This window comes from Sapajus apella, unplaced genomic scaffold, assembly GCF_009761245.1.
Source record: "Sapajus apella isolate SASKATOON/1434 unplaced genomic scaffold, GSC_monkey_1.0 scaffold71, whole genome shotgun sequence".
Classification (NCBI taxonomy): Eukaryota; Metazoa; Chordata; class Mammalia; order Primates; family Cebidae; genus Sapajus; species Sapajus apella.
Genome location: NW_022437011.1, coordinates 3,288,506 through 3,301,734, shown reverse-complemented (window position 1 = coordinate 3,301,734; position 13,229 = coordinate 3,288,506). Strand labels below are relative to the sequence as shown.

At 34.5% G+C, this 13,229-nt stretch overlaps 1 protein-coding gene across 6 annotated transcripts in view; it reads left to right on the top strand.

The window, feature by feature from the left end:
- FBXO38 (F-box protein 38) overlaps positions 1–13,229 on the top strand; it is a 53,884-nt gene that overhangs the window by 20,540 nt on the left and 20,115 nt on the right. For all 6 annotated transcript variants that reach the window (XM_032250291.1, XM_032250288.1, XM_032250290.1 and 3 more), the window contains exons 6-12: positions 436–573; positions 1,999–2,136; positions 4,527–4,620; positions 6,005–6,135; positions 9,469–9,639; positions 11,241–11,383; positions 12,292–12,505. In XM_032250291.1, coding sequence (XP_032106182.1) covers positions 436–573; positions 1,999–2,136; positions 4,527–4,620; positions 6,005–6,135; positions 9,469–9,639; positions 11,241–11,383; positions 12,292–12,505 — 1,029 coding nt within the window. The remainder of the gene's footprint in view (positions 1–435; positions 574–1,998; positions 2,137–4,526; positions 4,621–6,004; positions 6,136–9,468; positions 9,640–11,240; positions 11,384–12,291; positions 12,506–13,229) is intronic.

Here is a 13,229-nt window from a genome sequence, read left to right as displayed (position 1 = left end):
CATCTACCTGACTTTGAGCTGAGAAATTTAGTTTTCCTACTGGGGGCAGTGGACATTGGTAGTCAAATAGTAAATTTGTGTGTTCCATGTCCATCTTTATAGTTTTGCTTTCAGTAATCCATTTTTACTTTACCTCTTCTGGGAAAATGTAGAAGAATTGTAAGATTATGCAAAAGACTTACATTTCTAAAATATAGAAATACCTTTTAAACTCTATCTTCCCATTGGCCTTTTCTAAAAAAATTAAGTCAGTTTATGGTTTACATAAACTGTTCTTTATAAGCCTGTTTTAAATAAGTCTTTGTGTAATTTTTTCTGATAAAAATCCTTGAAGGTTAAACTGTTAGTATGAAAAATAGACTCTTGAACTTATATGCAAGATGTATATTTTTGTGATTTTTTTTGTTTGTTCTTTTTTTTATATTTTTATTTTAGGGGTGAATGTTCCTGAAATTCCTTGTATCCCAATGCTAAGGCACCTTTATATGAAGTGGGTAAGACTCACTAAACCACAGCCATTTAAAGACTTTCTTTGTATCAGCTTAAGAACTTTCGTCATGAGGAACTGTGCAGGTAATCATACACACTTATGGTGGAAATAAACTTTTCTAAAAATATCCTGAAGCAAACTCTAGTAGCTACATTTATAAATACAATTATATTATGCTGTTACTATTTATGTCTTATATCTTATTCATCTTGTGAAGATAAATGTATTTTTTGTTTTAAAGACATTAGAAACATGATTTGTGTTTGACCTCAGCAAAAACAAAACAAAACAAAAACAACTCAGAATATCTCTGTGTTTCTTATAGGCACTTTTTACTTTTCATAGGATTGTTTTATTAGATTTCAGACTTATTTGTTTGTTTCTGGTGTCCGAATCATTCTGCATGTAAATAGTTGGCTTAATTTAATCTACCTTAAACATAGGTTTTACGATTTTATTCTTCTAAACAGAAACCTTAGTGTCCCTGTTGCCCTAGAGCAAGCTTGTCCAACCCACGGTCTGCTGGCCATGGCCCACATGATACCCAATACAAATTCTTAAACTTTCTTAAAACATTATGAGATTTATCCACAGACTTTTTGTTTTCCCCTAGCTCATCTGCTGTCTTTAATGTTAGTTTATTTTATGTGTGGCCCAAGATAATTCTTCCTCTTCCAGTGTGGCCAGCGAGGGCAGCAAAGTCAAAAGAGTGGACACCCCTGCAGTAGAGCATTAAGTGGGAACTACTCTGCTTCAAGGTCATAATAACCAGGACTCCTCTTGATAGCCTTTTTCTCATACCTTTCCAAGACACACCTTCTTCCATCATCACATATGATTATTCATTGTTTCCTGGATAGCCATACAGCTTTCCACCTCAGTGTCTTCTCTTATGCTATATTGTTGTTTCCTTATCCTGAGATACGCACTCTCTTTCTCTTTTTTTGTATGCATTCTTCAGGTTCTGCCTTTTCCAAATTACATTTCTCCTCTTTCTTCCTTCTTTCCCATGGAGTATGGCAGATTGTATTTTTATACTTGATGCAGTCTGCCTTTTTATTCCTCTCTAATTATTTATGTTCTAGCTCCATGTCAACTGCAGGTCTTTTGATGGACAGGACCATATCTTTTGTGATCTTCTATAGTGTCTAATACAACACTGGTCATAGTGAGAGATGATTAAATGATTGAGCTGTTTACTTGAGTGAAGGATCACATTTTTATCTTTACTTTTTCCCTTTAGTTAGTTTGAGTTCAAAACTATTGAGCCTTTAGAGGATTTACGGAATACTACGTCTCTCTTCAGTGTTACTGAAAGTTCTTTATGTGGAGTAAGTATATAGTTAGTAGGCTAACACTTTCATTTGTAATAAGAACTAGATTGCAGGGAACCAGTTTGGCTGTCATTTTAAGACAGAGAGTTTATAAGTTATACATGTCTTTCACTGATTTGCAAATTCATTTAAGGCATTTTACATTGTTCTATCAAAGATTGTTTTTTTTTTCAGGACCCACAAATTCCTTGAAATATGTCCCTTTAGTAACAGGCTTAGCCTCTGCCCGAAACTTGGAACACTTAGAAATGGTTCGAGTTCCTTTCCTTGGAGGTCTTATCCAACATGTTGTTGAAGACAGTTGGAGATCAGGTATTCATTTTCTTTAGTTACTAAATATTTTTAAAATCAACTTATTAAACATCATTAAGCTTTTATTTAACTTCTCTTGCAAGTCTTTTAAAAAGAAAATGCTCATCAGGGGAGCATAACTAGTATTCATTTTCTTTTTGTGCACATTAAACTTTCTTAAAATAGATAGTAGAGTGATAAGGCATGTTTTCTGGCTTGTTTTGACTTTTACATAGCTAATAATACTTCCTCTTATATTTGGAATCTTTCTTAGAAATGTTAACAGGGATAGTGTTCTTTGGTGATGTTTTATGACTAGTACAGCCTAGGCTTCCCAAAAAATTTAGGCATTAGTAATGTTAAAATCTATCATTTAATACTTAATAGTATAAAAAATACTTTTATTATATCACTTGGATATTGATTTACCAATCAGATGATGGTATTTAAAGGGAAAAAAAAGTTTTATTCTGTGTGTACTTAACTATAGATAAATAATAAGTAACAGAATGTGCTCTATGTTAATCATCTCATTGCAGGCAGAAAATTAGTGGTGTAGCAAGATGGCTGATTAATAGTTGGAAACCAAAAATCTAACTTTTGCTCTCTAAAATAAAATGGAAAGTCATCAAGTACCATTGTTAACAAGTAGACATTATAGTTAATACTTTTGGAATAAAATGACGAGTAAACACTACATTTCTAGACATTTTTGTCAGTCAAGTGTAGTATAAGTGTACTTTATTATGTTTAGCCAGTGGGATGAAACAACCTCTTTAAGACCAACAGTATTTTGATTGATGGCAATAGTTAACAAGATAAAAGTCAAAAACAAAAAAAAAGGCGTGGCGGGGGGAGTGGGGGGATGCGGTTCATTCATTAGAGAGAAGACCTGGAGAGAGATGTTAAAGCTGAGTTTGTATAAAGGTCCTAAAAGAGAAACAGAGACTTTTCTTCTCAAACTGGTTTTTAAGGGTGACACTGCCTTGGTATTTTACTCATGAAGTCAGCATACCTCACACAAAAATTAATTCTAGTTGGATCATAGATTCAAATGTTAACAATTTTAAAAATGAAATTTAAAAAAACTTAGAAGAATGTCTTATTGATCTTGAGTACACAAAGGCATCTTAAACAGGACACCAAAAGACATTAACCATAAAGAAAAGATTGATAAACTGTACCAAATTAAAATTTATATATATATATAGTCCATCAAAAGGCATGATTAAGAGAGTGAAAAGCCAGGCTGCAGAATGGGAGAAGTTGTTTGTAGTACAGATACCGGATATTGGGAAGATGTGAAGGACTCCTGGGATTAATAAGAAAAAGGCAGGCAACTCAGTAGAAAAAATGGGAAAAGATTTGAATAGAAAAGCTTCCATACAAGAGGCTAATGAACATGAAAAAATGATAAAGTCCACTAATCATTAGGGAAATGTAAATTGAAACTACAGTGTGATATTCAAGCACTAAAATGACTATGCGTACTCATGACTAATATGAAAAAGATAAAAACAGTAATGTTGGCTAGGATATGGAGCAGCAGGGCTTTTCATACACTGATCGTCAGAGTATAAATTCATGCAACCACTTTGAAATACTGTTTGGTAGTATCTGCTAAAGTTAGTGATACACATAGCAACAGTTGCATTCCTGGCTTTAAACCCAACAGAAATGTTTACAGATGTTCACCAAAAGACACTTTTACCATTGTTCATAGAAGCACTGTTCCTAATCATCCCAAAATGGAAAGATGCCTGTCAGCAATAGAATGTATAATTAGATTGTGGCATATTCATATAGCAGAATACTGTACAGGAATAAGAATGAACAGATTACAGCTATACAGCGATATGGATGAATCTCATAAACAGAATGTTAAGTAAATGAAGCCAGACACAAAAGTGTACATACTTTGTGATTTTATTTATAAAATTTAAAACAGACGAATCAATCATTTCTTTGAGCTATACATTAGTAATTTATGTTCTTTTTTTTAACTAAATAAGTTTCGGAAACATTTAAAAAATCACTTAAAGTGGTGCAGGTCTGGTTCCATATGATATTTGGAGATTCAAAATTTGGCCAGGAATGGCAGGATTTCTTTTTTTACAATTCTCTCATCAGTCTGACTTTCTACAAATCCTTACTTAACAGTCTAAATTGTTTAGAGTAGCTTCCAGATGCCGTCAGAATGTCTTTTCAAAATGAGGTTCTGCTTTCATCTCTTTTTAGATGACTTATAATTCATCTTATGATATTAATTTCAATCCAAAAACAAAGCTTAGATTTACTTTAAACAAATAATTATCGTCTAAGATAATACTTCATAATCCATAATGATAAATACTTCACTAAAAGCGCAATGGTCAAAAGAAACACATGTTGTTTTTGTTCCTCCTCTTTAGGTGGTTTTAGAAATTTGCACACTATTGTTCTAGGAGCTTGCAAAAATGCTCTTGAAGTCGATCTTGGTTACCTCATCATAACTGCTGCCCGTAGGTATGTTTGCTCTTTGTATTGTGTCTTTCACTTTAGAAGTATTGTATTTTTTCCTGTTTAACAAAAAATTGGGGAAATAGGTGTGTATGTATGTGTGTACGTTCGATCAAGTCTTGTTCAAATTTAAAATACAAAGAAATTGTTTAAATAACAGGTAAGTTTAACATCATGGTAGTCTTAATGTTATAACTGATGACCAGTGGAGCTGCATACTAGCAAGCTCCAGAGTGGCATGGTCTTTTATCAGAGAAAAGCAGGGAATTTCTGGAAACAGCTGAGAGTCCAAATGAAGTTAGCATTGAAGCTCTGGTATCTGTAGTCCTCTCAGAACCATTGTCTCAATCTCTGGATGATTTTCTGAACTGTTTTAGTTAGTTGGTGATAATATTTGCAATTCAGAAATCAGTGTTTTACATCAGCTTTTCCAATATCTGACCTTCTAACACCTCTATATTTTTTAACCAAGTGGTTGTATCACTTCATGCCACATTTGCTATTTCTTACATATCAAAGTTCCACCTCCACTTTTATTTTATAGTATTTTCTTTAACCTTTTTAAAAATGTATTCAGAAATAAAAACTTTTTCCATTAAGAGAATATTGACTAGGATTGTAAATAAAATAGTGTTTCTAAGTTTCAGTAGATATTGTTACCTACTATAAAACTATACTCTTTGTTAAAACGCAACATTAACATCTATCCTAAGCAAGATGTCAAATACTAGCACCAGATGCAGAGTCTTACATTAACTCTTCAGGTTTAGGAAAGTTCTTGAAAGGATATAAGATTCTTACCATGTAATTAATTGCTATTTAATGCATAGCTTCAATGTACTGCCTAAGATTTGCTTAAACTTTATAAATGCTCCTTTGAAGAAAATATCTGTTTTTGTTTTTGTTTTATTTAATGGTGGAGATGGGAGGGAGGTTGTTGACATCTGTAACACTTCACTAAAGTCATAAACTTCTTTCAAAGTCTTACTGATATGGTTTGGCTCTCTGTCCCCACCCACATCTCATCTTGTGACTCCCATAATTCCCATGTGTTGTGGGAGGGACCCAGAGTGCTGTTCTCATCATAGTGAATAAGACTCACAAGATCTGTTGGTTTTAAAAATGGGAGTTTTCCAGTACAGCCTTTCTTTATTTGCCTGCTGCCATCCATGTAAGATGTGACTTGCTCCTTTTTGCTTTCCACCATGATTGTGAGGCCTCCCCAGCCTTCATGTGGAACTGTAAGTCCATTAAAACATCTGTTTCTTCCCAGTCTCAGGTATGTCTTTGTCAGCAGCACGAAAATGGACTAATACACTTACATTAGGAGGAATCTTTGATTCTGATGGCTTTTGTTTTACTCTGATATGTTCTATCTCTTTTTTCACAGGTTGCATGAAGTTCGGATCCAGCCTTCCCTAACCAAAGATGGTGTCTTTTCTGCCCTAAAGATGGCAGAGTTGGAGTTCCCTCAGTTTGAAACTCTTCATCTAGGATATGTAGATGAATTTTTGCTGCAGAGTAAGATTTATCCCATTTTAATTCCTAGAATTACTGTAGGAAATTTACTTGATAAACTGAAATCTGAATTGGGTTCCACCATATTTTTTTGAACACAAGACAACTTAAAATCTTAGGTGTTCTCACATCTTGAAAAATAAACTTCTAAATTAGAAATGTCAGTGATTTTTTTTCATATTGCCTCTGATTTTAGCATATTATAGAAAATACAGTTACTAACAGTACACCAAGAAAAGAACCTTATCTACATTTGATATTGTCTCCACTTTACTGCCCAAGTTTCTTTCCCATTCTGCTTCATTTTTTTCACAGAATGTCATCCTTGGTTCCATTGTTGAATTTGATCTGCCACACTTCTTGAAGCTTTTGATGGACCTCTCAGATGAGGTCCCATTCCCTGCCCATGCTCTTCATTTCCATAATAAACCCGCTGGGGGTTCTGGATTTTCCAGATAGTGTGAGCACATAATGGTCAGTATTCATTTAATGATGATTGCTGTTGGAAAGCCTGTTCACAGCATTTTCTTATGCATTTGCAATTGAGAACTCATTTCTTTGGGTTTGAATGCATGTCAATTCATTATTCAAACTATTTTTCCATATGGCATCAATAAGATATAAAAATATTTTCATCACCAACATGTTTTTATTTATTCAAGAATTCATTTTCTTCCCACCTGATTTGCAACAAGTCTTTCTTGAACTCTCATTACCATACCAGATAACATTTTTTCTTTGGATCTAGTTTGTATTATAGAAAAACAAAGAAGGCTTAATTCTTCCTATCAGGACAGTCCAGCTCAAAAAACATGATTGTTTGCCTTTTTCATTTCTAATATATATTGCATTAATAGTTGTGTGGTTTTTCGTTTGTTTATTTTTTTGTTGTTCACAGTACTGATTAATATAGGTGATTAAGAAGTCAAGCCATTCTTTTCTAGACAGTTTACAGAAGAATAACTTTAAATCTGTATAGCTTTGGAAAAGGTCAGCTTTTCTCCAAAATAGCTTTAAAATGCTAACTAGTACAGTGAGTTTATATAAAATTAATATATACGATATCAAGGTTTTCTGGTTTTGAATGAAGCATCTAACATTTCCTATGTTTCTGCAATGTTTGTATAGTAACTTAAAATTATTAGCTTTGAAATTTATATTTTTTCTATAATTTTGTTTTTTGTTTTTTCCCAAAGCTTAGAACTTGACATATTGTGTATCTTCAGGATGGCCACATTTAGGTCTACTGAAGAATTGTCTCCAAGAGTGATCTTTATAACCAAATGTTTCTTGTAGTGTTTCTTTCTCCTCAATATACATTTTCAATAGCATAAAAATACCTTCTTGACTACCTTTATCTCATAGTTTTCAACACAACTTGTTTCGTGTTCAGTTTCATATTTAATAGTCTGTTAGTTGATGTTTATATAGTCATTCTCTTCTTATTTGTCACAGTTTAACCCTTTCTTCCATATGCATACTGTCTTCCATCTCTCCAAAGATGGCTTGGGATTCTCTGTTTCAGAATAGGTCCCTAGTACTTCTTATGTACGATGTCAAGAGGGGTGAGGTCACTGCACTCACACTGTCTCAGTTTTTCTCTTCTCAGTGATTTAGATTTGAAGCATCTCTCCAAGAAGTGGGGACTAGCCTCTGGTAAAACCTGAGTCACTTTCTTGTTATAAAAGTTCTGGCAAAATAAATAGGAATGTCACCTTTGTCTTCTGACAGTGACCCAAAGATGAATCTTTAGAGAATTCTTTGTTCATGTGGGTTTATGGTCTGTAATCTTCATGTCATAGCGACAGAGATACATAACTCAGTGAAAATTTCAGAAGCAGTATAAAGTAGTCTTTAGTCCTAGAACTTGGGAGAGAGAGAGAATTGAGGCCTGTTACAAATCATGGGACCTAAGCAAGTTACTTCTCACTTTTTAAATGAAGATAAGGCGATATCCTGCTTTTCTCTTGTGTAGCTCTGAGGATTCAAGGAAAAAATGATACATACATTTACAGCAATCTCTGACACTTAGGAAGTATTCAATAAATGATAGCTTTTACTTTTAGCTGACCTGTGGGCTAAAAAGAAAAACAAAAATGAATCTCAAGTAGTGTCATCAGGATTTTGAAGGACTGTGGCAAGCAGGAAACCCCAAGAGCAGATGACCACATGGTGGTTATTTCAAAAAAATAAATGCAAGACATTGATTTGTCATGTTAGGCATTTATTCAAATAGTGCCCAGGAAACAGGGTCAGTTCAAGGTTTACCCTATCTTAAGGAAAATGTCAGGTTTCATCTCAAGGACGAAGGGCAGGGAAAAGGTCCTTAACAGGAGCTAAAGAAAATAGCTCAGCTTAATTGTAAGGGATGGATTAAAGTGAAATCTGTAGGAAATGCCAGGAAATACCAAAAACAGGAACGATAGGAGAAAGACTGTGAACTATATGGAAAGTAAAGTTGGAAGTTTGGAGAAGATGGATTGTTTTAAACATGTTGTAGCTAAAGGTGTAAATCCTTGTGACATTCAGGGAAGCTTCCCCAGGGCAGCAGTGTTTGTGTTTTCTTTGTCCTGTGTATTGGTTGATTGCAGACTCTGAGAGGCATATATTGAGCTCTTGCATCCCCAGCACCATGCTAGTCACTAAAGATGTAACTGTGAACTAACAAAATCTTAGAGTGTGCGGGGGCAGACAGATGGCAGAAATGATAGGAGGCAAGGAATGAGGTGTGATTCCTAGTGGCACGATCTAGGATAAAGGATCCTCCTTTACTTATCCCCAAACCCCTACTTTGTGACCAGAGAGTAGGCACTAAAGCCCAGTGGCATGTGTTTGGGTTAGAAGTCCACTTTAAGGGTATAGGTCGACGTTACTAACCAGTGCCATGGCTTCTAACAGTGAATCTTAAAAAATTCTCAGAGTTTGCCCTTCTCTACCTATATCCACACTAGATTCCAAGAACATCATTTTACTCTGAGGGACTTGCATTTTTAAGATTTCGTTTTCCTTTTAAATGATAAAGCTAAAACTTCGCCATCATATGAACCAGTATGATATGTCCTTCAGTTATGCTTTAAGAATTTTTGCCTGTTTTCTTTTCTAAACAATTGGCAATAATTTTTCTACTAGCCGCCCCTTGACTTTTAATATAATTTCTTATTTTGTGTTAGAAGTGCTACCATATATACACAATGCATACCCTAAAATTATATCTGAACCCGATGATAAACAGATGATACACATTGATGGTAGAGACAAACTGCATGGTAAGATACAAAATTGGTAATATTCCCTAACAAGAATTTGACTTTTTTAAAAATTAAACTCTCTTTTTAGGCAGAATGGCTAATGCGGATCTGGTGAAGTATGGTTTGGCTGATGTGGTAGAAAATCCCGGTATCATCACTGATATAGGAATGAAAGCAGTCAATGAAGTTTTTTCCTGTATCAAATACCTGGCAATTTACAATTGCCCTCATCTACACAACTCATACAATTGGCTCTCAGGTACTATAGACTTAGAAATATAGCTCTGTTTTATTGATATTGAAATAATACAACTGTCCTTGTTTTCTATATGTGATATGATTGCATTCCTAATGTAAAATGTAGGTATTTCATTTGGATTTGGATTGTTCATACAAGTTCTGGTAACCTTTGATATCCAAGTTGCAAGCATATTCAATGCCTTTTTAAACTTCTGAAGTTATCTGCCTAGAAATTCATACTCTCCAGATTATGAATTCATGAGCCCTGATATTTGTATGTACTTCTTTGGGTTAGGAGCATAAATTACTTAGGACTTAGGATATTATAGTTGTTTTCTCAGAAGTATCTTTCACACTGGCACATCGTCTGAAAGGACAAAGTAGGTATGTATGTTGAACTTTAATTAGGTGACATTAACTCGAGATGAAAATTTCTATTGACTAGAAATCCTAGTCTATTTCAGACCTCCTCTCCAATCTCCTGTATATAGAAGGGTGACTTTTGCACTTCATATTTTTTCCTTATGGTGGGAGTTTATTTTCCTCTCAGAGAGAGTAACGTCATCTATTGTCTTAAAGGCCCTTCTTAAATACCGAAATTTACAAAACGTTAAATAAATTGAGAGTCTGAGAAAGTTGTACTTGTGACAAAGCCTCTCACTGACACCTGCAGAACAGCCTCCTCTGCTGTTGAGTCACTTCACAGGGATTGTATTTCCTCACAAAGCTACTGTCCAGGCCCGTTTTAGGGCTTTGGGACCTCTGCTAAGATCACTCATTAAAATAGCCATGTCTCATGTGCCAGTAGCAGTTAAATTCTATCCCTGGCCCTGCTGAACCAAGAAGTTATTGGGAAATATGAACTTTAGGATGTAGCAGGTGTAGATGACTTTAAAAAAATAACATTTATTGGGTTTTTGGTTTGTTTGTTTTCTTAAATACAGAAGAGTATAAAGAAGAAAACAAAAAATGGCCTATAATCCCATCACTCAGAATTCCTGTTAACACTTAAAAAAATAAAAATAATACATGCACTTGATAAATTTCAAACAGTACAGAAAGGTACAAAATGAAAACTCTCCTCTTCTCAAAGGTAACCATCATCAACAGTTTTTGTATATTTTTCTGGACAAATTATGCATATTGCAGCATATATATGTGTAGCATTTAAAAATGATTTATATTATACCAAAGGATCTTACTGTGTATACACTGTCCTTTAGCTTGTTTTTTATACTAAGTATAATTTGGAGAGTTTTCGATATCAGCAAGCATATTAAGCTCTCCTTCATTCTTTTGAAATAGCTACATAATGTTCTTTTAAGTAAATATACCATAATTTTTTAATTCAGTGCCCTATTGTTGAAAAGCCATGTAGGTTGTTGAGTGGATCACATTTAAATCAGGGCTGACTTGGATTCAAGGCCATTTAGTTCTCACAATGGAATTAGGTATGTAAACATTATAATATAGAGTTATCAGGTTTTAGAAGTCATGGAAAAAAAGGAAAAGTTACTTAAAGAAAAAGGATTTGAAAGTCTTTGTTACCTGTATCAAAATTCATCAGTAACGGGGAAAGTGTTACTTAGATTTTCTCTGGTCATATCATTTCTTCAACAGACCACTCAAGATGGACTCGATTGGTTGACATCAACCTAGTGCGGTGCCATGCTTTGAAGCTGGACTCTTTTGGCCAGTTTATTGAGTTATTACCCAGCCTAGAGTTTATTTCACTGGATCAGATGTTTCGTGAACCACCCAAGGTAAGTTACATTTGAGGGAGTTTTTATTTATTTTGATAGGAAAAAAAATAAAAATAGCCTGTGATTTTTTTTTTCTTTTCAATAATAATGTCTTTACAGTGTTGTAGTTGGACTTGTTGCTGCCAACCTCAGTGAAAGCATAAAGATTTTAATAATGCATAGCCTCTCATTCTTATAATTCAGTATTAATGGTTCTGTGGGGAAGGGAAAGGAAAAAATAAGTGGAAGTCATCTCCATTACTATATAAACAAAAGGTAAGGTAAGGATGAAGCTAGAAATTTAAGACAGAAATTATTACCTGGGATAATTTGTTGGTACATTAAATATAAAATTAGGTAGGTAGATTAAATTTGATTAGGAACCCAAAGTATAAATAAGAATTTATTTGGGGAATGTTCTACTTTGCTGCTTTCTTTCTGTTAAATTGTATAGCCTGGGAAATCTGAGGTTGCCCAGTTCTACAAAATGTTATTTTAAAACTGCTTAACATAGAACTCTATACTCTTAAGGTAATACAAACTTAATCCTTCAACCAATTATGTTTTCTCTTGTCAGTCATTCATGGTTACATTCCCACTGTTGCAGCAGTGCAGTATAATGGGAAAAGCTCAGGATTTGAGGTCAGAATCCTGTGTTTCAAATTGCGGCAGTACCACTTGCCATGTGTTGTTAGGCAGATCTCTTCTCCTTGTGTGCCTCTCATCTGTAAATCAAGCCAGTAACCCTGTATCTATCTTGTAGTGTTGCTGGCCTTAAATGAGATTCTCTATGTGTATGTGAAAGCATTTCATAAATAAGTACTATATAAATATTTGTTCTAATATAAAGGTGAAATGAAGGGATTTCAAAATGAAATGATATATATTAACCCAAATTAATAAACCTGTGTGTTTTGGTTTCACCTTAGGGTTGTGCTCGAGTTGGTTTGAGTGCAGGCACAGGAATTGGTGTTTCATCAGCTCTTGTTAGCAACCAGAACTCCAACAACGACAATGATAATAATGCCCAGAATAACAATGCCAACATCCACGACAACAACCATCATCACCCAGATGACTCAGATGAGGAGAATGAATTTCGGCAAGACCTACAGCCAGGAGAGCAGCAGTTTGCAGCTGATGGTAACCCAGATCTTTTGTGAGCTTCAAGTAGAAATGATTTTTACTTTGGATTGTATTTCTGGCCTTATCCGGTTCCTTTTTTCCTCTGTTTCAACTTATCACTTTCCACATTGAGGAAAGCTAGTTGATGAGGAACATGAGGGGGGTAGGTGAAATTTTCCCATCTTCTTGCTTGTTTCAAAACTGTTTTTGTCCACAGACTATATAAGAATACTTACAGAATGGGAAGGATTACAGATGCTTGGCGAATTAGTGTAAAGTGGTAACTCTTGAGGTCTGAGACTTAACTTTCAGGATTAGACAAAGGAGTATTTTTTATTGTCTCCTAGACCAATGGAGAGCATGAACATGAAGACCATTTCTGGGTATGTGAAGAACTGAAAGATTAATACCAATTATGTGCTAGACATTGGCACCTTTCATGTACCTTTAATCATTAGGTCTTCACAGCTATAGCTGTATGCCAACTAATGTGTTATGGTGTACCATCCATTCCCTTTGGTGATGAGTGAAGATGATGTGAGATTGTTTTGTTACCAAATTTTCTAGTTTCCCAGTTGACCCTTAGGAACTGGAAAATGAATCTTTTCTAGCCATCTTTTTGTTGTTTCCCATTTGCCTTCTCTTGCACACAGTAATTAATGAGAAATAGGATGCCTTGATATTATGTACCTGCTTTTACAATAAGATGTACTATGTACAGGGCCTGATTTCCTTTAAGGGC